This window comes from Aulonocara sp. 'chitande type north' Nkhata Bay, linkage group LG6 (genome assembly GCF_057382095.1).
Source record: "Aulonocara sp. 'chitande type north' Nkhata Bay isolate Kocher_YH1m ecotype deep benthic linkage group LG6, A_spYH_male_GT1.1, whole genome shotgun sequence".
Lineage (NCBI taxonomy): Eukaryota > Metazoa > Chordata > Actinopteri > Cichliformes > Cichlidae > Aulonocara > Aulonocara sp. 'chitande type north' Nkhata Bay.
The window spans coordinates 27,832,736-27,857,571 of NC_141349.1; the positions used below are offsets into that span (position 1 = coordinate 27,832,736).

Sequence of the window (24,836 nt, forward strand, 5' to 3'; positions counted from 1 at the left end):
TTCTGTCTTCATGGGGTTCTTAATAGGGCTCATAAATTTGTGCAATACCTGTCATTCCAAGTATAAGTGCATGTACTACACTAAAAGTAGAGCCAAGGTGTGCTGGAGAATATTTCATCTGATAGGGGGTGAACTGGACTTATGGAGGAATCCAAAAAAGATTTCAACTTGGGCAGGACAAACACTCTAGGCAGAAAGCCCAAGAAGGGTCGAAACAGGTGACAGCGCCGAGCACTGCATCACCAATAAGCTAATAACCAACTAACTAACGAAGTCTAAAATCCCCAGTGTGTAATACATACTTCAATAGGTGCTGCTTAGATTTTTAGCAAAAAGAAAACAAAAAGTCGTACAACAGGTTTGGCAGCTTTTCTGTTTGTGCTGCTGTAAAAATTTGTATTTACATGTAATATTTATAGACATGGATAGATGTTTTGCATGACTTTTGAATTTTGAGTCTAAAAATTGATCTGTATACTTTTAATTTTATTTTTGGTCTTCTGTTTGAATTTTTCAACTTTCAAAGTACTTTTATTAATATTATCATTATCATTATGAGAAGAAGAAGAAGTATAATAATTTCAGTCTTTATTCTTTCTTTATTCAGATTCCCATGAGTTGTTACCGCAGCGATAACTATTCTTCCTGGGGTCCACAGATAAAAACAACACAACACATCCAACCATCGATCTACAGACAATCAACCGATAACTTAAAAACCACAATTACATCAATAAAATACAATAAAATAAAATAACAAGTATTTCTTTTAACTTGTACAACAGTCACACAGCAACAAGAAAATGCTTAAAATAAGAAAATGTTACTTGCGACTTAAGATTTAAGCTAACATCATACCTACCCACAATCTTCACAGGTGAATAATCAGGTGTGCTTAAGAAGTGCTGCTTTTACTGCTTCTGAAAACCCAATTCCAGATATAAGTTTATGACATTATTTTTTAACTTGTAATATGAAGCAGCATTTGGAGGGGGTGATGGGGTGGATCAACGCTGAAAAACCTCTCGATCAACAGAGGTCACGAGGTCACACACTTGTCGCGGTGCCTGCTATGATTTGTCGGTTTGTGGCGCACTCTGGCGGCTAAAGCGGGGAGCACACCCTTCCTGGACTTCATTTACTCAGGTGAGCTAGTTAATGTTTCACCTGCATGCTGTGACGTCACTGGACCTTCAGGAAAAAGACACGGTGGACTCCGCGATCAGCCCGGCCTAAACGGTTCCTGACATTTTCAGGACAAAGCTGCAGCAAAAAGTCTCGAGTTAGGCTTTAAACTCAGTTTCGGCGCTTCGTGAAATCTCACGCTGTTGGTCCTCCGGGTTCAGACACGATGTCCGCCTCCGCTATCTTTGTGCTGGATCTGAAGGGAAAGGTAAGAGCAAAGCTCGAGCTAAGTTTAGACAACTGATAATTACTTATTCCTGCCACGCGCGCAGGAATAAGTAACAACACAGCAACCAGTTTTGGTTGCTGGGTTGAATTTTTTTGGTGCTCTTTTAATTGTTAAACATTAAACGCGTTGTTAAAAATTTATAACAGACCGTGCGACACACTCTTTCTTATATTTCTTATTTTATTTTATTTACTTTTAGTTTTCTACTTCCGGATACATGGCAATGCAAATTAAGCTTTAAACAATGGAAGCGAAAGCGTGTTGCAGCACATGTAGCCTTCAGGTAGATAGTTTGTGTCACCGTCACGTTTATGTTTACACAGGAGCCTGCATGACTCTGGCATGACAGACAGAACATGTAACTTTACCCTCGAGTTAATGTTTCTCGTGGCTTCATGTTGCGTGTGCGATGCGGTGACATTACTATTTATCTACTCCAACCCAAGCTCAATCCATACATTCTTTTATTTATTTTTTCACCAGCAAGTTTCAAGGTTGGTTGGTTTTGCATGTGTCGTTTCCAAGGCCAGTCGACACTGAGATGGAGAGGGGATGTACCAAATATAGCTCTGTTTTTGGAGGGGTCTGGGTTCTGATTGGTTAAACAAATCATCATCAAAAACTTTTATTTACATTTTTATTCCCCTACACCTAAGGTTCCATCACCAGATAATAATATGTCCTTCTCATGTATGACCTGGGTGAATTAGACTGTTGTTATACATGTCATGACACAATCAGTCCCATCAACAACTAAAAGAAAAATATTTATGGATCCTAACTTTATACAGAGCTATCAAAAATACTATTCTCTTCGAGCTTTCCATTTTTTTTAATACTTTTAAAATGAAGGGGCAAAAAAAGGATGATTATTTCCATTTAGAGTAGATTAGCAACCACTTCAGAATTAGAATCGGAATACTTTACATAATTTCCTTAGAGAGTATTAAAGGACAAAGAAATAAGTAACTAGAAAAAAATTAAAATAAAGAGAAAAGCAGGAGCAACTGAAACAGGCTGCATGCTGGTGAATTTTTGTCTACTTTATAGCTAGAACTAATAATAATAATAATGATGATGATGATAATAATAATAGTCACATTGTAACTAATCATTGTAATTATTGTCTCAGCATCTGTTGTAAAGTGCTGCCATATTGGTGATTAAAAGCATTAATTTTCTGCTATTATTTTACTAATGACTGGTATTTTCTTATATTTAGTGGTTTTGTCTTTTGAAAATGCAGTTTGCCTGTTTGATGTTATTTATCTCATAATCTGATCATTAAAATTTCTTTTCCTGTCTGATCAGTTAAGGGAGGAATATGCAGGTGTCAGGGTTCAAAAGTTTCGACGATATGCTTTTCCCCAGGTGCTTACTTCCATGAAGAATCTTCAATATTTTTGGCTGCTTCCTTTGGAGTCTGCCACAGTGGATCATCTGCCTCTATCTCACCCTATCCAGTAGCATCCTCATCTGTCACACCAACCCTCACCATGTCTCCTTTTGCTACATCTATGAACCTTCTCTATTGTCTTCTTTCTGTCTGACAACTGCATATTGAACATCCTTTGCCCTCCAAACCATCTCAGCCTCACCTCTCTAACTTTGCTTCCAAAGTGCTCAGCTTGTCCTGTCCCTCTGATGTTCACATTTCTGCCCATCTTGGTTGTTTGTGTATTTTAACGTATATTAAATGTACATATCATTCCTAAACAGGAATGTGAACGCCGAGTAAGGCCATGTTCCAATTTCTTGTTTACTTTTATTCACACATCAGAATTTTTAGGTTTAAATGTCTAAATGAAGCCATGTTTAATTAAAGATGGATTAATTTGTGTAAATTTCTGGTAGATAAAGGCTTGGTTTGTTTTGTTTTTTTTAAAGGATATTTATGGATATTTTGGTGTTTTAACAGATTACATGTTTGTATGAGAAATATTATGAATAAGACTCGGAACCTTAAAAAAAGGTCGATGTCTGAGTCTTGTCTTAATGTCTGTGACAAATTTTTATCACTTTGTCCCACTATTAGGGACAAAATGATAATTAATCTGAGAAATTTTTAATTAAAGAGAAAGAAGAGTATTTCTTAAAAATAAAGACAATTTTAATATTTTTCCTCATCAGTGTTGTTTAAAATCTGTGAGCTTAGTTCTTTTTACTGAGAATCACAAGATCAGTTGTTATTATTGTGATTATATCCAATCATTCTCTAATTGCTTTTCCAGTTGAGGGTCTGTTTGAAACTCTGCTATTTTGATATCCATTGTCCTCCAATCATTTAACAGAATGACACTAGAAACCATTCCATAAGTAGTAATTTCTATATTAACAGTTGTCTCGTAACCACGTGCTGGTATGCTTCCTTCTTCAGGTGCTGATTTGTCGGAACTACAAAGGTGATGTGGACATGTCAGAGATAGACCACTTCATGCCTTTGCTCATGCAGCATGAAGAGGAAGGTCTTCTCTGTCCCGTAATGTCACACGGCAACGTTCACTTCATGTGGATCAAACACAGCAACCTCTACCGTATCCCTGTCCTAAGTGTTTAATGACATCCTTTGCAGGCAATGACCGTTAGCAATCATATGAAAAGATGAGTCCTTGATTTTTACAGCAGTGTTTTTAACTTCATAACATTCCTTGACCTGATCTCGATACAGTTGTTGCTACAACAAACAAGAACTCCAACGCTTCCTTGGTGTATGCCTTTCTCTACAAACTAGTTGAGGTGAGTGATGCCTGGTGTGGTGAATAATGTAAATATTTCCTGTTGCCTGTGCATCCTGGTTCCAAAGAAATGGTTTTGTTGTTTTGGGACATCAGTGAAACATGACAGTCAAAGATGGCTGTAATCCAGAGTAAATTCTGGCAGTTACTCAAATCCTGTCCAGATAATGACGGTGTTTGCATGTCCGTACACAGGTGTTCACAGAGTACTTTAAAGAACTGGAAGAGGAGAGCATTCAGGATAATTTTGTGGTTGTCTATGAGCTGCTGGATGAACTTATGGACTTTGGATTCCCTCAGACTACTGACAGCAAGATACTACAAGAGTGAGAATCTTCAACATGCACACACACACACACACACATTTTTTAAAATTCAAATTCAAATTCAAATTTTTATTTGTCACGTACACAGTCATACACAGTACGATATGTAGTGAAATGCTTGGACAACTGCTCGAGACCTAAAGAAAACAAAAAAGGAAAAGGCTATGAATAAGAAAGGAAATAAATATGAAAAATTAAAAAGGGTAAATTTAACTAGGAAGGAATAAAATATAAATTAAGGTTAAAAATGAAATAACTGTACAACACAAATTAGAATGAAGGGTAAATTTAACTGGGAAGAATAAGATAAAGATAAATATATAAATTAAAGTTGAAAATAAAATAACTGTACAACAAAATACACAATACACAATATAGAACTATATAAGAATGTATGAAGAAATCTAAATATAAATAAATATATACACAATAACAGCAGCTGTACAAGTATTAACCGGAAATGAAGAATATAGTGACCAGTGTTGTGCAAAACCAAAGTCCAGAAAGTCCAGTGTGTGTGTGTAAGAACTGTATGTGTGGGTCAGTACTGTGTGGTGGTGTGATTGAGAGACCGTATTGCCTGCGGGAAGAAGCTCCTCCTCAGTCTCTCTGTGTTGGTCTTCAGGGAGCGGAATCGCTTTCCTGAAATATATTTCCTTAAATATATCTTTAAAAGCTAGTCTGGTGTTGCACCTCTCTGCTGTAGGTACATTACTCAGGAAGGTGCCAAGCTTGAAGTAGCAAAGAGCAAGGTGCCGACAACTGTGACCAATGCTGTGTCCTGGAGGTCAGAGGGTATCAAGTACAAAAAGAACGAGGTCTTCATTGATGTCATCGAGTCCATCAATGTATTGGTAAGATGAAAGGAAGGATTCCTCAATCCATTGGACTTGCATACTAACTATTGGTTTGGTTATGTAACGACTACATTATTGATTCATTTCTGAAGTCTTGTTCAATTCAGTTCTATAGTTAGTCCTATAACTAAGTTAGTTTTAGGACTAACTGCTTATTTACATTTTTGTAAAGGGAGCACTTTAATTACACATTGGATCTGGATGAATGCAATATTCAAATTAAAAAAATCTTTGCTGACATACACATTTCAGGGGTGGATTCAAAGTCACCCCAAAAATTAAGGTTAAAGATTGAAATCACGGGCTGATATAGCTCCCACATTTTGGTACTGTGTCCAGTGGTATCTCCTCCCAGAACTCGAGTAGTCCATGAATTAGCTTTTGGACAGTCTGTAGTGCTGTCAGATGCTCTGATTGGGTTCAGGTCTGGCTTTGATATTCCAGGAAATCATGTCTCATGAGATGAGGCAATGTCCTGCACTACGAGTAACCCAGGGCCCACTGCACCAGTGTAAGGTCTCGCAGGGGGTCTGAGGATTTGGCCAAGTTTGTCCACACAAACAAGGAATTTGACTTGTTCACTTTACTCTTCTACATGCAAAAAAAGTTGTGTTTTTTAAATAGGCAGTATATATAAAAAGCAAGAAAAAAAACAAGTCTTAGAGAGTCTTAAAGTCTTAGAAACTATACAAACTGTAAGTGCAAAACGTAGTAGTGCATGTGACCTGAATTTCAACCTGGCACCTAGCAGCATTCAGCATGATGAAGTCTGTTTAGTCCTCCGAGGCTATGGTGTGTAACTGTTACTGATATGTGTAACTGATATTATACTGTGATGTACCCTTAAATTTTAGCAGTGTGTTAGTGAAGCCATTGATGTATTTTGTCAGTTTAAGTGACAAAATACTTTTTGTGACAAAGTCAAAATCCTTTATTTAAATCCGTTTCTTCTCCTTAATAATTGTTCAAATATTTGTCAAAATAACTCATTTTTAAATGATTTAATAATGTCATTTGTTTAGGTGAATGCTAATGGCAGTGTGATGAGCAGTGACATTGTGGGCAGCATCAAGCTAAAAACCATGCTGTCGGGGATGCCCGAACTGCGCCTGGGCCTCAATGATCGAGTGCTTTTTGGCCTCACTGGACGTACGTATGCGACCTCTGTGTACCCATTATCACTGTGTTACCCCAGTCTTAGAGGAAAAACAAGTTGGTGCTGTTTATTTGTACTTTAAGTACTCTGTGTTGATTTATGCTCAGGTGACAAAGGAAAGACGGTGATGATGGAGGACGTGAAGTTCCATCAGTGTGTCCGTCTCTCACGTTTTGAGAGCGATCGAACAATCTCCTTCATTCCTCCAGATGGGGAGTCTGAACTCATGTCCTACCGCATCAATACTCATGTATTGTCCAGCTCACTACTTTATACTCATATGAAATTCAGATATTTGTTGCATTTATTAATCTTTATGTTTTGTGCACTGTAGAAGTTGCTAATAGAATTACTTCCTTGTACTAGTTACATAAATAAATACATAAAAATGACTGAGAAATTCACATGATAAGGAAAAGAAACAGTGTAAAGACTTAAACAGAGTAAGTGAATGAAAGAAAGCAAACTTATGTGAGCGTTACAGTACTATACATTAACACGTGGATTAAATTAACATTTAAACAGAATTATTTGCATGTTAAGTAGATAAAATGTTAAACTTGTGTGTAACTAAACTCTACCTTTTGTCTTTTAAAGGTGAAGCCTTTGATATGGATCGAATCTGTCATAGAGAAATTTTCTCACAGTCGAGTGGAAATTATGGTTAAGGTACTCTACTCAATTATATTTGGGTTTTTTTTTAACCACAATTACATTTATATCTATGGTTTAACTGTTTAGCCCCAAACCTGCTAGAGACAAACTGTTAGAGCAAAAAGTGATTTCCATTGTTCCATTGTATTTATAGCCTGATTTTCACAGAAACAGTTGCTTCAAAGTGCTCCATATCGTAAGGTAAAGACCCTACAGTATTAGAAAAAAACAAACCAACAATCACACGACTCCCTGTTAACCATCAGTAACTAACTGTCTTTGTTCGGTTTCAAAAACCAATGACGTCCTTACGCTGCCTGTCCAGTGACGGGGCAGTCTCCCTTAAACAACAGGAAAAAGGTGACTTTCATAAGATATCCTACTATAACATTCCTGTATTTGCAGGCAAAGGGACAGTTTAAAAAGCAGTCGGTGGCAAATAACGTAGAAGTGAGGGTCCCTGTCCCCAGTGATGCAGACTCGCCAAAGTTCAAAACCAGCACAGGAAATGCCAAATATGTGCCTGAGAAGAACCTGGTTGTGTGGACCATCAAGTCTTTTCCTGTAAGAAATTCACAACATGTTGTAACTATTGCAGACTGGATTGCAGACTAAAGTTATGCTTTCTTGTGTCTTACACATTTTTACTGTGTGTGTCCATCCATGCAGGGAGGTAAAGAGTTTCTCATGAGAGCTCATTTTGGTTTGCCCAGCGTGGAGAATGAAGAGGCGGAGAGCAAACCTCCCATAACTGTGAAATTTGAAATCCCATACTTCACAGTCTCAGGAATACAGGTGTGTTGGTTTCCTTTAACGTCAAAAAAACTAAGTAGAATGACTAAACTACAATCAAAGCATCTTTATGGAAAGTCTTGTATACTGTTTTTATTATTTATGCATTATAAAGTTCTAAGTGGTACCCGGGAAGCTTCCTATTCTGCTTATTATACTATGAATAAAGTTCAACACAGCCAGGCTTTCTTTGTCTTACTTGACTTAACAAAACCTAAAACCCCAGTTGGAGATAATGGGTATCATGTTGGCAGTTATCAGCTCTGTTAAGCCGGGCTTTCTGCCTCAACGTCTGTGCTCGCTCATACAAAAAGGTGTGTTTCATGGGTCGTGTGACTTTTCTTCCACACAAAATGACTACTATCCTACTCCAATCAGAGACGTTATCACAATCATACGATAATTACATGGCAATTACAAATCTAAATATAATAATAAAATGCAATATTGCAGGCAATTGTTAATCTAGCAATTACAGAGAAGGTTAAAATAAGCATTTAATTGATTTATCCGTAAGTTTCTTTTGCGATCCTCTTCATTTCTAAGGTGATGACTGGACATTAAACTGGATACATTTAGACTCTAAAGTATTAAATATTAAATGTAAATGGTTCCCCAGCAGAGAATCTATGACGCACTTAAAACATGCTGTAGATAAAAGATCGCACTTTCATCCGGTTTTAAGCAAAACCTCTGAACACGTGATTTAGCCAGGCATAAAGTGAGCCACTTTCCTGGCACAGAAGGCTCTTTAAGCTCAGCATAGCTCACTAACCCATTAATCTCACTTCGTAGTTCACCCCTTTGGTCCAGTATCAATTGGTGTAATGATTGTGGGAAGCTGGACTTTAACTACGCAAATGTGTCTTGCTGCTTTTTTCCACCAGGTGCGGTATATGAAGATTATAGAAAAAAGTGGGTACCAGGCTTTACCGTGGGTCCGCTACATAACACAAAGTGGAGGTATATTAGTAGTCTGTTGGACTTTGGTTCTACCAAGCAGGAAGTGACCTACCCAGATGCAATAACTGAGTCCAATTTTAACCTTTCTAACTCTCTTTATTTATTTTATTTTTTTAGATTACCAGCTGAGGACTAATGTGTAACACCTGTGGAGAAACTTGAATACATTTTCCTCACTTCAAGGACTTCCTAAGGAGCATAAATGATCACTTTAACTAGACTGAAAGAATGTCTTTAAATTTTCACCTGCTCTGTGTAACATTGATCCTTGTGTGTGTTGTTTTGTGTTTTTTAAATCCATGAGCAATTTGATTGTGATGTTCTATTGTGTGAGCACTGCAAATTATTTAATTATTAAATTAATAAAATGATTCACTTAGAACAGTTTGTAATCATTAACCTTGGTGTTAATGAAAAACGTTGTCTTTCTCTTGAGTTTAAAACACCACACAAGGTGGATTTTGCCATCGTATTGTAGTAAGGCTTTGTGCAATCACAGTCGCTAAATTCCGCCCAAAATTAAATGCTTACACCCGCCTTTTTCCACACTTGCCTCTGGAGAAATACACTCGAAGGTTAGAAATCTGAATGAACTGCCTTTGAAGACCTCAACGTATACGAATCGCCCGCTTTCTTAGCCGTGTGCGCCGATTGGTCAAATGCTCCTGTTACCACAGTGACAGCGTAGTAACAGAGTTGTAACTCCTCCCGATTTACCATATATGGAAGCGCAACACCCTCTTGGCGAGCTGCGATTGGCCAGCGTATGTTCTCCCCAATGTTTGTAAATTGTAGTCTGGAGACACCGCTGTATAGCGCTCAGCGCGCAAATGTATTTTGTAATGTTGATAAACGTATGTTGTTTTAATTACTTTTAAAAATTACTGGTTCGTGGAGACAGCGGGGTCGAAAATCTTGGCGACGCGTTGGATATTGTGGAAGTAAACCAGGTAGCTTGAATGCGCTTTCGTTTTGTTTTGTTAGCTCTCTTTTTAACGTTAGCTGTTAGCCGGGAGGCTAGTTGTTTGTGTCTTTCAGTTGACTTGCCTCTGGCGGTAGAGCTTATATTTGTGTTGTTCAGCAGTACGCTTTGTTAAAGCGGCCGGCAGAACTCCGAATAGTAAGCACGGAGTCATATAACATGGCGTCAGCGGGGAACTACGGCTTACGTTAGCCGGATGCTGTAGTAACGTTAGCTGTAGGCGACAATAACCTGCCAGCCTCAGTTTGGGTTTTTTTCTCCCTCTTATCGTGTTTGTTTTGCGTTCCTCGTAACTGTGGTACGTCTCTCTCCGAGCAGGCAGGAAGGCAGACTATAATGGTCCTTAGTCAGATGGATGCCGGCAAAGCTCTGACGGCGGCAGCAGCCAAAGGGAACACCAGCGAGGTGCAGAGGATCCTGGAGGAATGCAGAGTGCATCCTGATACTCCAAATGAGTTTAGCAGGACTGCCCTACAGGTGAGGATCAATTCAAGTGTTCACGTGAGATCTATAAACATATACAGAAGTATTAACAGCCCACATTTCATTTGGTGGACAAACATAGTTCGTCCTACGGTCTGAGAATAATCTCCTTCTCTTTTGTAACGATGGCCTGCGGAAAAATTACCAGCCGCTTCTCTCGAATATGCTTGTAGCGCCATGTTTTTAATGTTAGAATAAAGCGTGTCAATAAAGGTGTCTGTAAAGACAGTAAAATTATAAATTATTTAAGTTAAAGCGAAAGCTTCTGCCCCCACAGCCCGTTTAGTTATATGGCCTGTATTTAGCGTTATAGTCATGTTATAAACAGCAGTGAATAGGAGTGATACCTCACACTGGAGTCCACCTAATATGTCCTCAACATTTATAGAGCGACCCCGAACAGGGATGTCGCCTGCAGTTATTGTGTTTATTATTTAATTCACTGTTCAAATTTAGTGAAAACAAAGTGTCCCTCAAAATTTCTCTAAACTCAGGGTGACGAAACTTTGAGTTTGAGATGTTTCATATGTAATAAAATATATTAAAAATCCCTCAAAATTTCAGAAGTGGAACTAAAAAGCTGTTTGATATTTATGCTTTATAACTGACTTCAAGTATTATTTAAGTGCAATAGTTAACATTAACTCATTTTCTTCTAAACCCCCCCCCCCCCCCAAAAAAAACAAAAAAAAACAGAAACACTAGATGAATGCAACACACTGGTGTAAAATTTAATGTAGGGCTGCTGTATTGGCATGATTTGTTTTTCCTGCATAGATGTACTAAAGGCCTAACTCTTCCTACTTTGTTTGCTTGTGTTTATTACATTGAAAAAGAATCCGGCTTGATGCAAGACTGTTAAAAAAAAACTCTCAGGGTTGCACACTGGTGTTGAATTTGAGAGTGCACCCTCCTCACCTCTCCTCTAATGTCTTCAACAGGTGATGATGATGGGGAACTCCAAGATTGCCAGCCTGTTGTTAGAAAAAGGAGCCAACCCCAACGTCCAGGACAGGCACGGGATAACGCCTGTCCACGACGCAGCTCGAACAGGCTTCCTTGACACCGTGCAGGTTCTGGTGGAGTACGGCGCCTCAGTAAACATCCCGGACAGGAGTGGCGCGCTTCCTATTCACATCGCCATCCGGGAAGGCCACCGGGATGTTGTGAAGTATTTGGCGCCACGGTCCAACCTTAAACACGCCAACGTCAGCGGTCAGACAGCGGTAGACGTGGCCCGAGCTTCAGGCGTGCCGGATATGATTGACTTGCTTTTTTCGCACATTCATAGTTAGCCTGAAAAGTGGGTGTATTTTGCCTAACCCTAACCTCACACTTTGTTTCGCTTCAGTCCTGGTAACTTGATTTTTGTTGCTGTGTAAAGGATTTTTCTTTTCTTTTGTTAACAGTGGCTCAGCATTATTATGTGACAGGACATATTGTCTTGGCAGCTTATTTTCAGTGGATGGGTGGCTATATACTGTAGACACCTCTTTTGCACAGTGCAATTTAGGCACCTTATATGAACATATACATATATATCTGTTTTCCCTATGAATTGGGAGTGCACATTTGTAGATAGTCCCCCCCCGCCCCCAGTGTTTTCTAATTATTTCCTTTGTGTAAGAATTGTAACAGTTGTATGTTGTTGTTTTTTTAATTTACAAAACTTGACATTGTGCACCCTGATTGCTTTGCATAGTTGTGTTTCTATTAATTAGATGTACTTAGAGTTTGAATTTACTCCTATTTATTGTTAAAATAGGATTGAATATTCCTCTTTGTAAATAGCAACCCTTATTGTGATTTGTTGAAATGTTATTTATATAAATACTTTTAAAATCTAAGTGAGATTATTCACTTCACTATTTGAAGAAGAAAGCACAAAATAAAGTGTTGAACTTGAAGTTTTGCTGTCTTTTCATTTTGATTTGGATTCTGTAATTGGCTAGTAAGAGCTACTGCTCTTGGGTTTCTGCTCACTGGGATCACTCAGGTCATCTCAGCTTTTTGTGTGTGTGGGTGTGTGTGAATTTAGGGTGTCATAACAAAAGGCTAAAAAGGAAGTGATTTACTTTTATTTTAATTTCTGAGCTTTAGTGGCCATTGGTCAGAACTGGCCTGGTGGGGTACAATCTGGACCACTGGATGCTGGGTAAATTGGTGAAAACTCCTACTCTGTAATTTTTAACAAAGAGCCATGCTGACCTGGTTCATTGAGTTTGATTGAAACATTTTTTTAATGATAGAAAGTTGAAAAACAGAAATTTTGCTGTAAGTAAATTTATTTTTTGTTCTTAGGCTAGATTTATTTCAGGTTTAATGTTTTAAGGAAGTACTTATTTACACTTAGTTTTTTTTTAAATAGGTTACGGTGCAATGATTTTACTGTTAAAATGAGATTGAACTGCATGTGACCTATAAGTTTGACACTCCTGATGTAGAGAACGAAGGGGGATGGGGTGAGTAAATTATCACAGTTGCAAGAGGATTAAAATGAATATTTTTACTTTTGTTCAGTAAAATAGGAATAAAAAAAACACTTGGAAGTGGACTGGCATTTACATAGTGCATTTCCCACACCAAATGCTTTACACTATAAAGACACATTTATCAGCATATTCATATCAAACGTTTATTCTACCCACTATCGGGGCGATCGTGGCTCAAGAGTTGGGTGCTCGTCTTGTAATCGGAAGGTTGCCGGTCGGTCGCTGTGTCCTTGGGCAAGACACTTCACCTACCGCCTACTGGTGATTGCCAGAGGGGCCGATGGCACAATATGGCAGCCTCGCTTCTGTCAGTCTGCCCCAGGGCAGCTGTGGCTACAACTGTAGCTTACCTTCACCAGTGTATGAATGTGAGAGTGAATGAATAGTGGTATTGTAAAGCGCTTTGAGGGGTCCTGAAAAGCGCTATATAAAATGCAATCCATTCTTATTATTTATTATCTATTGCACATCCACATGAACTTAAAATCAACAGTTATAATCACCAAGATATGTGTGTTTTCGGACTGTAGAAGAAAACTGGAGCGCCGGGGGAAAACCCACACAGGCACAGAAAAAACATGCAAACTACGCATCAGGCCTCAGGAAGGTTCACGTGCAGAAGTTTGTTTGTTTTTTCTCCTGTGAGCCAAAACTGCTAACCGCTGCATCACCACACCACCTACTTGTCGCTGGAACATAAGAGTCCACAGATAATCTTTTCTTCACTATCTCAAAATTCCCGGCTCTGTCCGTGACTCCCGATGCTTCTCATGTTTTTAAAAATCCTCCAAAAACCCCCAAAACAAAATAGATTAACACAACTGAAAGAGGAATTTAATCAATCATTGTGTGCTTTTCTTTGCATCTTTTCATGCAGTCTTAACCGCTCAGACGTCCTTATGGTGATCCACCAAGGACATTTGCAATAACTCCACGCTGGAATGTACAGCGCAGTGAAAAGTCTCACAAAGGTCACAAAGATAGCTGAACTGAAGTAGAAATGAATGAGAGCCCTGTTTTGTTGGAGCTTGTAGGTAACAGTGGCACAGTTTGCTGATGTTTGTGCTCGGGGCTCTCGTGGTACAATGGGCATTTTGTTTGCTTGTGTGCTGCTGGCCAACTTTACTTGCCAAGAAAGGAGATACAGTTGAACTGCTGCGCTCACAGCTCACTATGCAGACATCTATGATGTCACAGAACGATCACATAAATCAAAATTTTTTCAATAGAAAACACACAAATTTCCATTTGAATGAAATAAAAAACAAACCAAGTGCTGTGCTTTAGAACAGCTGATAATATCTGCCTACTTTTAAATGCTGATCTTTTCATCTTCAAGGAATATTTTAACATTAAATGAATGTGATGTTTATTCAGCAGCGCTAATCCAGACTCAGACTCTGATGTTTGAGTAAAGTCTACTGGAGCAATTCTGCTCAAAATGCTGTCTTTCACCACCCATATTTTCCCAGATAGTTTAGCAACTTTCCGCTCAGAGGTCTGCTTCGTCACCACGCCCTTAAATTGTGTAATAGATATTTAAGTATATTTTCTCACCCTAACATATAAATCAGTTACAAAACCAGGATGGTTAAATATACAGCCCAGCCACTAGGTAGAGCTCAGCGACTTCACTGACTGAGTGGGTGGCTGTTACATTCAAGCACTTCCTGAATGTGGCTGGGTTAATCCACAGATTGGGAGAAATATGCAGGTTTACAAGCAGCAGTAACAATAGTGGGAGTAAACAAGAAAACCCTGAATCAGCGTACTGGTGCAGTCACACGCAGATGTGTGTAAATTAAGATGACACAAGGAAAACTATCCAAATGTCTGACCGAACTAACGTAATAACTAAGATTTCACACTTCTTGTTTTTCTATTTTGCTTGGATTAAAGTGTATTTATTGTTAATACTTGTGTCTTTTTATATTATATTTATATGTCTGTTAATATCTATTTATATCTAAATACATGCACAGTGGATGCATCGGGGTAAGTATCTTGCCAAAGGATATTTGGTATGCAGACTGGAGCAGATGGGGATCGGTCTCTGTTTCTACACTTCATTTCATGCAGTTGTATGTATACTCAATTTTCCTCTGGGATTAATAAAGTTTCTCTGATTTTGATTAAAGAGCGGAGAGGAGCAGTGAGGGGTGACAGACATTAGGGGTGACACAGCTTCACGGATTCATAAACCACTTCTCCACAAATGCCCTTCACTAAAGGTGGGCAGATCAATCCAAATTTCAACAGTATCAATACCAACACTGGTATTTTTATCGGATCGATATTTGCGATTTGCCCACTGAATTGTTTTAAATCAATATACCTCAAACATGCACTATGAAAAATGAATCTTTTTTGTGCTGACTGTCGTGTTTTACTTGGGTTTTACTTGGTATTGAATCGATACCAAACGACTGCCCCTGACCTCTGTTACAGCTGTGGTGATTATGTTGCCAAGAAAATAAATCTGCATAATTAACTAGCAGTTTGATCATTTGTTTAAAACATAAAACATCTGAATTTACTCTTTGCATTTTAGAATTTTGGTCCAACAAAACAAGATATTTGGTGAAATGAACTGGAGCACTTTGGTTTTGTAACACCGCTTTATTCAGATCTAGACCAAACTGTTTATTAGAATAATATGTCAAATAATCAGTAATTAAGATTATTAGTTGGTTTCAGATCTCTAATCTCTTTCATTTACGAAATGTAATAGAGCTTAAAAGGATTTAGGGATTAGTTTCATATTTAAAAAATGCTCTCGTGCTCATGAAAGGAGGAGCTTCCCATGTGTGCAATTTTTACTAGACTGTAAGATGTAGAGAACTGCAAATCAAGTGCTTCCTTCATTTTTTTTCATTTGAAACTGTTATTGTTTGGCCTTTGGCATTTGGTGAGATTCCAAACGATGAGTCACTGGAAGCTGTTACACGCTCTGCTGTGCTTCTCACTTCATCAAGCTGCACAAAATCACAGCCTGCAGGAACTGAATGTGAACCTTTACCAGAAACACACATAGCTGAGACACCCAATAATCCGATTTTACAAAAGTAAACACGAAGCCCAACCGGTGGCTCTCTGCACACTCCTCACAACCCAAAGCAACAACCGTCTTGGAGACATTGTATTGCTATTTTTTCCAGTCAATTATTAGTCACATTTAGACTGCTACTTGACTGCAACTTTAACTGAGACTTAACCCTTTCAAAAAAGATTTTTGAACTTCAATCTTTTAAACATGTACTTTTCAAAGAGTTTTTTACATGTCCACTTAGGCGGACAACAGATGTGTATGGACTGACACATCATTGTCCAATGTAGTGGTTTATGTGTATACCATCAACACTGACACAAATACAAGAAAACAGCCTTTGAATAGCTGTCCACTGTAGTGACCACTATGTGTGAAAGGGTTAAAGAAATAGAGAAATTATTGACAAATCACTTACTTCCTACTGTGCAACTTATTTCCCTTCATAACATAAGTGCTAAATTCTCCCTAAAACATCTCAATTCCTTAATGTGACAGAAAATAGCACACACAGTAATCCTTGAATCAAGGGCAAGTGAGTGTGCTGATCGACACGAACATATTAAGAAGTCACACAAGCCAGAACATGACCGACTGCAGTTCGTTTGAGCAGTGGAAGCTGTTTCCAGGAAGCACCGGTTTTATGTGCGTCTGAACATGAGATGTGAATGGAGGAAACAATGGTGAAGGAAAAGTGCAGAATCCATTCATCTAAAGTTTTGCATAAAGGATGTTTGAAATTTTTTAAAAAGAAAGAAAAACAAGATTTGAAGTAAAAATATATCCAGTTTAAAGCATTTAAACAGATCAGCCTAGTCATCCAAGTTAGCAAGTTTCCATAGTTGCATGTTACGTGCCACAGCTTTTTAAAATTCTGCTGCCTGGACATCACCTCCAATTATCACCTGTATTATGCTGAAACATTAGTGGAAACAGCAGCCATTACCACTGGCACTCACATCATGCACAGTCATTGTTGTAGAGAGTGAACCTTTACCTTATATACCTCATACCACCCCAGTATGAGTTCACTCACTTCTCCATTTGACTGAATGTGTAAACAGAGATATGAACACCTTTTATCCAGCTACTGAAAGGCTTTTTCTCCCTCCACGTGTTTTGGAACTGAAACGGAGCAACATGAACCACCACACTGTAAGAAATGCATATTCACGCTGTGTAAACCCGTCAAGCAGGATACGGTTCAAAGGTCTTTAGTAAACAAACGGAGGTGCAGTCCCAAAACATTTGAAGGTTAAGGCTTGTTCACTGTTTTATTTCTGTAAAATACTTATAGCTCTTATTTCATCCCCACATACAGTATTAATCTGATCTTGAATTACAACACTTTTTTTGTTCCACTTTACATTTCTGTGTCATCTACTGAAGTAAAAATCAAGTTTTGTAAAAATTAAATGTAGATGTGTTTTTACACATTTTAACTTAATAAAAAAAGATTCTATTTTCAGGACAACACATAAAAAACATTTTCAAAATGTGAAAATCAAAAAATATGAATCATTTCATTATGACTGCTTTTAAATAGAGTCTTTAAATCTTTTTTTAATGGATATGCAAAACTGGGACAATTAGGATTTCCACATTTGTCCACAGATGTGTTTTCCCTACTAGAAATACACAGTGTGGTTTAAGCTGCCTGGAGAAAGCGTGCGGGAGGCAGCCTTCATGATGTCCACTTAATGCAGTTTGCGGTTTGCATATGGCACAATTTGACATCACATGGACTTTGTGCTAGGCACCTGGTAGATTAAAGACCGTCTGATCCAACTGTGTTAGACCTTTGTGTTCTCACAAGCACCTCTTTAGGTCAGTCCTATGAAAGTCTTCAGCTTTAGAGTTACTGGTTCTCTTTTAGTGGTCAGCTGTGGTTTGGGTTTTCCTTTTGCTTCTCTCTGAAAAATATTTGGATCAAAAATGTTTTTTCAAGCTCACCCACCACTCTTTAATTAGAAAACACAAGTATGTGACGAACAACCTTAGCTCCACACACTCAGCTTTTATTTAACTTGCTTCTTACATCTGATGGCAGTTGATCCAGCAGGTTATCTTCTACTATCAGCCCACTCAGCAGGGGACAGTCCCCTATCTCCTGAGGTAAGTACTCCAGACGGTTTCCTTTAATATCCAGCCGGACCAGCTGGGCAAGGTTGGCTACTTTTGAGCTGAGGTGTGAAAGGCGGTTGTTACCAAGAATCAGCGTTTTTAGCCTTTTACAGGAGAACAGCTCTTCTGGCACTGTCTCTAAGGAGTTGAAAGCTGCGGAGAAGAACTGCAGGCTCTGCAGGATGTTCACTTCAGAAGGGAGCGAAGTGAGTTGATTGTGAGAGATGTCAAGGTGCCGGAGTTTGGTGCAGTAGAAGAGCCGAGAGGGAAGCTTTCCTAGCTTGTTCCAGCTAATGTCCAGTGTCTCCAAGGTATGCAGCTTAGATATATGTTCAGGGATGTATGAGATTTTATTGTGCCATAGCCGAAGTGTCACTAAATGCCTGCAGTGCTGTAAGCTCAGGATCTCCTCCACAGTAGTGAGTTTGTTTTCCTTCAGGTCCAGCTCCTGCAGATTGCTCAGGCTGAAGACAGCACTTGGGATGCGCTCCAACTCACAGCCCACTAATTCCAGTGAAACTAAGTTGGTTAACTTCTTCAGGATGCTTAAAGCCTGGACCCTGACACTTTCATTGTAGATACGCAAGCGCTGCAACTGGAACGCAACATCTCCTATGCTGGAGGGGATCTTTGTAAGTTTGGAGCGAAAAGTGAGGACCCTCAAAGCTCTAAGCTCTTTAAAGGAATCCAGAATGGGACTTTTGGACACCTCGTTGGTTAAAGGACCTTCCAGGTGGAGCTCTTCCAGGCAGTGTAAGGTGTACATCCACACAGGAACCTCTTCTAAATGCTCAAAGGTTAGATATAGAATCTTTAAATGTTCTCTCAGGTGGTTTAGGGCAGCAACTTGGAGCTTTGCGGGGCAGTAGACCATTGATAACTCCTGGAGAGACTCTAGCTTTGCTATACTAGCCGGTATGGTGACATTCTTCATCTGCTCGAGTTTGAGTGATTCCAGTTCGGGAATTTCAAAAACGGTTTCTGGAAGCCCTGGTAACATTAACAGGTGTAGCTCTAGACGGTTTCTGGTGTTCCTGGCTAGACGCGTGCGCAACTTTTTGTCAGTCCACTCGTAGTTTAGATTAAGCTGATGGAGGCGGCTCTCGCTGACTTCGGAAAGAAAGACAGCAAACCTTTTAGAATAAAGAGCATCATATTGGTCCACAAGATGCAGGAGGAAGGCAAAATCATTCTTCACATCAGGTATGTCATTAATTCCGGTCTCCAGTCTGACCTGCTCAAAGTAGTACTCCTTTAGAGGTCGATGGAAAAGCCAGTAGAGGGTATAGATACGCAGAAGTCCAAATACGGCCACAAAGCAGATATAGCAGTAGGCAAGCTTGGAGAAAAGATGTGCTTTGTTGTGGTTACAGCAATAGATATCAAAACCAGTCAGCTCAGGCGGAACCAAACACTGCACAACTATCTCAATGTTAGGTACCAGCAATGCGGTGTAAATAATAATCAAAAGAAAATGGATGACCTTTACTGACGTTTGCAGAACGTACATGTGGTACAAAATGTCTTTTTCCTCCACATGAGTTCGGAGCTTCTTCACCTTTTCAAATAGAGCTTTGGCTTGCTCTCCTTCCTTCTTATCCAACAAAGAGAGGGTAGACTTCGGTTCTGCACTTTTCTTTTCTTGATTAGACTTAACAGAGCAGGAGCGAAGAAGGCCCACAGTCTCCTCCTCATCGATTTGTCCTTCTGTGGAGCCTTTAGTCATAGTGTTCCTCCTCCAGTTGACTAGCTTCTCCTCGCCTCTTTCCTCAGAAACTTCACTCAGGGCTCTTGTGGTCCAGGGTGAGTCAAAGCACTTGTCAAGAATGTTGACAAAGAGATCAATTTTAGAAGATGTCCCAGGAAACTTGAACCAGAAGCTGCTTGTTACCATGAAGATTATGGTGTGGATAACCACGAGGTACGGAAAGTACTTTGCATACCAGTGAACAGACCTCTCATAGCAATAGTTGTTGACGAACACGTATTGATGAATGTCCAGATTGTTCTTCCGCCCAAACACCTCCACTATGATGGGGCTCGCCGGGGTCACCAGTGTGTTCTGCAACTTCTCATTGTCCCCATAACTGCTGATGTTGCTGCAGTCAATTGCTTTTGGTGTTGGACTGGTGAAGTGGCTTGGCAGGCATGCAATCTTGTCTTGGGTGAGCTATAAAAAAAAAGAACATAATAATATCGTGATAAAAACAAAGCCCGGTTCACTTGTTGGTACTCAAGTATTTCTGACTTGAGAACAGCAAGGCCTAAACTAATCCGCTTGTTCTCACTCTCAGGCGTAACATAGTCACGATTTGTCAAATCCCGAGGAGTTCCTGAGGAAGGCGAAAGGTGACCTTCCGCATTCTTATGCTACGTGCCAGGTTATGGATGAAATCTAGCAGAATGATGCTCCCGCAGTAATACACGTTCCAGCCATGTATTCCAGCCCTAACCCTAACTCTATCCCTAACCTCAACCAGCATGTTAGATAGTGTTTTCCAAAGTGATTTAAGTAAAACAAACGCACACGTGTAGATTCATTCCAAACGGTTCTCATGTTTCCTCATTTTTCTGATCTTGTAATATAGGGACGTGATGGGTTCCCGGAAGTGTAATATACTGACAATTTATCACTTAGTGTATAATGCTACGCTTTGGGAGTGATGAACTAACAGGTTTCACCTTGCGCGTAAAGCCTAAATGGACAAGCTAAAAACTGCAGATGATAAAATCAGATAGGGGTTTAAAAATACACGAAATCCTCCACCCTTTGATGCGTCATCAAACAGACGAGCAACAATCAGAAACTGGCTTATACTTTCCAAGCCATGACAATCAGACATGACACTACTTGGAGGGATGATCCATTCCACCTCTTCATTTCAGAGTAAAAGTCACTATTAACATGCTGCTGTAGGAAAGCAAGAAAAATCCATCACCAAAGCAGAAGATTCCACTGTAGTGGAATATTTTCTTTATTGTTTTTTAACGAGATTTTGTGCTGCTGCAGATGTTAATGAGCACAGCGTGTCTAACAGCACTAAGTGAAAGGGAGATTTAATTCTGCCATTTCTATTTTTACATTTAATTGGATTACCTATGTCTGAAGAAGAAATCACAACACTAAAATCCACAATTAGAAAGTGCTTCGCAGTCTGGATAAAAACAGATGAAAGAATAAAAGTACATATTTATACTTACAAACACACAGTCTTTCATTCATTCCTACATACACACTTATGTATACACATATGAGAAGAACAAAAGGCCAAAAATAATTAATGGCTTTATTTATGGCCTTTTGTTATGAGTATTGACTAGTTTTTTGTTAGCAGCCTAGCTGCTGTATTCTAGGCCAATGGTAGATGGGCTAAAGCAGACTGAGAAATGCATGTGAAAAGTGAGTTAGTTATAACTAACTACTAACTACTATGTACTATGTACAAAAATTTCTTCATTACTGGTAGATTTTTAAGATATTTCGTAAATGAAAGAAACCAGACTGGATAAACTTTGAGTTGTGAAAATTTTGGTCGAAAATAGCAGATGATTTAATATTTTTAATTTAAAATTAAATGTGTGTGTTACACCATCCTTGTAAAGGTGGTGGTTATATGTTTAATTGCTTGGTTGAAATCCATAATTACTTTATAAATGTTACACTGACAGAAGTAATAAATAATAAATATTCTAATGAGTGTCAGACTATAGAGAATCCCTTTGGTTGCTGAATTATTTTCACACATTCAGTTTCGCCAAACAGACTGTGTAGATGGTGCAGCAATTCAGACAGCTTTGTGACCAATTCTTTTCATGAATGCGTCCCCTGTAATGCCCCTTTGTTGTTGGTGTCTACGCTTAAACAACAATTTAGTACAATTAGAGGAATAAACTGATGCTTCTGCTCTGAAAAACACAACAGTTAGAAAATCTGCAGTAAACAAGTTGTGATATTTGTATGTTATTATATCTGATTAGCGCTGACTACACTGTAGTCCCTTTGCTTTACTTTGGTGCTATTTTAATGTGACACAGAAATGATATTCATGTGATGAGAGACACACATTAAGCAGCCAGTTTGTGATCTGAATGTGCACAAAGTGGGTCAGGAGAAACAAGTTCTTTCAGCTGTAGTGCATGCATTTTTGCGTGACTGGGTGGCCAGATAATGCAGGAATTATCATGGCATCTACAATGAGACAGACAAGGTCAGCGATGACTTGGTTTTACTTTTTGAAAACTTATGGACACAAAGTGTAGACACCTTACCTGCAAAGTGCATCCAAAGACTCCAATCATGAGCATAGCAATGCACAGATACTCTGTGAAAACATCCCACCATGGCTTCAGGACCCTATACTTCGAGCTGGGCTCTGTGCCGAGGGATCTGAATTCACCCACTGGGATCATCCTGGCTGCTGCTCCACACTGATGAAAGGAGACGAAAGGAAAGGAACGAGTGGATTTGAGCAATGAAGCTGGAACAGGCTTTCAATGCAGAGAAGTCTCCAGAGAAAATCTTGTCAAAGGTTTTAAAGTTACATGACACAAAGAACACACATGAGCTTTGGCTGTTTATTGACCTTGAATGAATGGACGCTCCTCCTGCGCTCAAAGGGGGATTCAAACAGGATGAACTAGTCTGACAACAAAGAGAGTCTCTCTCTCTCTGGAAAGAATGGAAACAATTTTGTGTCCTGAAGCCCACCTTAATAGATAAACTGAGAAAGAAGGACAGAAGCTCCACTGTTTTATAACAATACTACTGCATCAAGACGAGATAAATAGCCTGTTAATTTGTGATGTGAGCTGTGCGCATTTGTGCACACACAGGTAACCAAATACAAATCATTGCAGCAGACTTCTGTCTGGCTAATTTCTTCTTAACATCGCTGCTTGTGTTAAATTTGAGGTAAAAGTGGCGTTTCTTGCGGCGTTGTCTTCATTTAACAGCGCAGGTAATTCGTGAACTTCCAAAGCTACTTCCTAAATCAAACGAGTATAACCTCGAGAACTTATCTCCCATTAAGTTTCCACTGAAGTTTGAAATTATCTCAGAAGTTTCGCCCAACAGAGTAAAACAGAAGCAAGCGTCAGCAAGATTAATTTTACATACCTGCGCGCACACAGGATCCTCTGGTGTCCGGTGGCAGTGGCCAGAGTTTTTTCATCACTTTCAGAGGCGCTCACCGGTGTGAAGCTCGCGAGAAACCACGCGGCACAAACAAGCGAGGCTTTCAAAATAAAACCACTGTCAGCGAGCATGTTCAACGCATGTGAGCGCTGACTTTACAGAGGCACACTTCAAGTAATCTATACGTAGTTAATGTGATTACTGCAATTAGTGTATATTTGCGCCCCTAGCAATAATTTAAAATGAGGCTTTATATGAAATTAACCCATAAGACTCCAGACCCATTTTTACTTTCAGGAAAACTAGGAGAGAGTGAATGCTAAAACTTGAACAGAAGATTTCTTCAATGTGTAGAAGGTGAGTTAATAGATCAAAGTGTATAAACGGACATTTCTTCACCTATCACAATACAAGATACCGGTCCTAACAATCAACAACCCATAAACCCATCAGAATGCAAGCACGTGGTCTGTTATCGTATGACTTTCAAATGATAAGAAGGCATGGTTATTAAATAATGTTCCTGGTCTCACGCAAGACAAAGCAGGAACAGCCTCCTTATTTTTTAGCCACACCTCGATTAGTGTTGCGTAACCTTGACATTTTTGTAAACTCATGCTGTGGTAATATTCGGGAGAAGAAGGGAAGAGAGGAAGTTACCGCAGTGACTTTCTTTCCGCCCAAACTGAATCACAAAGTTATCATCCTCCTGTGTTTGACGTGCATTTCTTATTACAATCTGACATCGGGTGTTAAGCAGAAAAGTTTAGAGGACTATTAACTGCTTAAATTTCCATCTGCAATATTTGAAAGATATTTTCTTCCAACGAGAAACTGATGACGCAACTGTATATCTTCAAAGATTCTTTTTTAAGTCTGTGTTTTTTAGGCCTGTGTTTGCCAAGTCTTAATACTCTTGTAAGCCCACACAATACTTCTCGGTAGTGTAAACAGTGGTCTACCTTATCCACCTGCTGGGTTTAGCCAGGAAATTAGATGTGTTGGGAGGTATCATGGGTGGTCGGTAAATGACATACCTGCTTTTGACTCACTGAAAAACACACTAGAAAGATCATAAAAATGAGACTTTGCACACTAGTATCTACACGCACACTTTATTAGGTGCATCTTGCTCATACTGGGCTGAAGCTCTTTTTGCCATGTCCTAATCCTTCATGGCATAGATTCAAAAACATTACTCAGGCATTTGGGTCCTTATTGATCACACCTTCACTGTCAGCTGCACGTCCATGATATGAATCTCCGGTTCCACCACATTCCAAAGATGCCTTATTAGATTGAGGTCTGGTGACTGCCGAGGCCATCAGAGAATTGCAAACTCATTGTCATTTTCAGGAAACTGGTTTGAGACTATTTAAGCTCAACATCCTACAGGTTATTCCACTAAAATCAGGATAATGTCGAAAATGGGTACACTTTGGTCATTAAGAGATGGACATGGTCAGAAAGAACGCATGGGTAGGATGTGGAGTTTAAATGATGCTCAGTTGGGGCTCAAAGTATACACTTCACCATCACGAGCAGCCTGAACATAAATAGAAAGCAGGATTGCTTGCTTACATGAGATTCTGACCCCACCACACAAATTTTGCAGCAGAAATTAAGAATCATCAGACCAAGAGAGGAGAAATGATGTGGGTTTCTGCTCTTGTTCCCA

General features: G+C 39.2%; 3 protein-coding genes across 4 annotated transcripts; 2 read left to right on the top strand and 1 right to left on the bottom strand.

Moving 5' to 3' along the window:
* Window positions 1-1,109: 1,109 nt before the first annotated feature.
* On the top strand, window positions 1,110-9,279 carry ap1m2 (adaptor related protein complex 1 subunit mu 2). The gene is made up of 12 exons (XM_086296051.1): window positions 1,110-1,393; window positions 3,792-3,948; window positions 4,083-4,150; window positions 4,345-4,475; window positions 5,182-5,329; window positions 6,355-6,481; window positions 6,596-6,738; window positions 7,086-7,157; window positions 7,548-7,706; window positions 7,812-7,937; window positions 8,822-8,897; window positions 9,015-9,279. The coding sequence occupies exons 1-12, from the start codon at window positions 1,352-1,354 to the stop codon at window positions 9,038-9,040; spliced, it is 1,275 nt and encodes a 424-aa protein (XP_086152177.1). The 5' UTR covers window positions 1,110-1,351; the 3' UTR covers window positions 9,041-9,279.
* A 371-nt stretch (window positions 9,280-9,650) lies between these two features.
* Window positions 9,651-12,259, top strand: cdkn2d (cyclin-dependent kinase inhibitor 2D (p19, inhibits CDK4)). Its single transcript, XM_086297611.1, has 3 exons — window positions 9,651-9,847; window positions 10,198-10,356; window positions 11,304-12,259. The coding sequence occupies exons 2-3, from the start codon at window positions 10,216-10,218 to the stop codon at window positions 11,655-11,657; spliced, it is 495 nt and encodes a 164-aa protein (XP_086153737.1). The 5' UTR covers window positions 9,651-9,847; window positions 10,198-10,215; the 3' UTR covers window positions 11,658-12,259.
* Window positions 12,260-17,159: 4,900 nt separating this feature from the next.
* Window positions 17,160-23,209, bottom strand: LOC147327983 (volume-regulated anion channel subunit LRRC8C). Of its 2 annotated transcripts, none has more exons than XM_086297612.1 (3): window positions 23,141-23,209; window positions 22,294-22,452; window positions 17,160-20,194 (listed from the first exon to the last, which is right to left on the bottom strand). In XM_086297612.1, exons 2-3 carry the CDS (start codon window positions 22,432-22,434, stop codon window positions 17,912-17,914), a joined length of 2,424 nt encoding a protein of 807 aa, XP_086153738.1. In that variant the 5' UTR covers window positions 22,435-22,452; window positions 23,141-23,209; the 3' UTR covers window positions 17,160-17,911. The 2 variants fall into 2 exon arrangements, with proteins under 2 accessions (XP_086153738.1, XP_086153739.1); XM_086297613.1 differs by lacking the exon at window positions 23,141-23,209 and adding an exon at window positions 22,608-22,730.
* Between the last annotated feature and the right edge of the window lie 1,627 nt (window positions 23,210-24,836).

Excerpts from the sequence above, each read along its gene's own strand:
- ap1m2 (XM_086296051.1), top strand. The coding sequence starts at position 1,352 with ATGTCCGCCTCCGCTATCTTTGTGCTGGATCTGAAGGGAAAG. Across the intron at positions 7,158-7,547 it reads GAGTGGAAATTATGGTTAAG|GCAAAGGGACAGTTTAAAAA; the intron begins GTACTCTACTCA and ends CTGTATTTGCAG. Across the intron at positions 7,938-8,821 it reads TCACAGTCTCAGGAATACAG|GTGCGGTATATGAAGATTAT; the intron begins GTGTGTTGGTTT and ends TTTTTCCACCAG.
- cdkn2d (XM_086297611.1), top strand. The coding sequence starts at position 10,216 with ATGGTCCTTAGTCAGATGGATGCCGGCAAAGCTCTGACGGCGGCAGCA. Across the intron at positions 10,357-11,303 it reads TTAGCAGGACTGCCCTACAG|GTGATGATGATGGGGAACTC; the intron begins GTGAGGATCAAT and ends TGTCTTCAACAG.
- LOC147327983 (XM_086297612.1), bottom strand. The coding sequence starts at position 22,434 with ATGATCCCAGTGGGTGAATTCAGATCCCTCGGCACAGAGCCCAGCTCG. Across the intron at positions 20,195-22,293 it reads TCTTTGGATGCACTTTGCAG|CTCACCCAAGACAAGATTGC; the intron begins GTAAGGTGTCTA and ends TTTTTTTTATAG.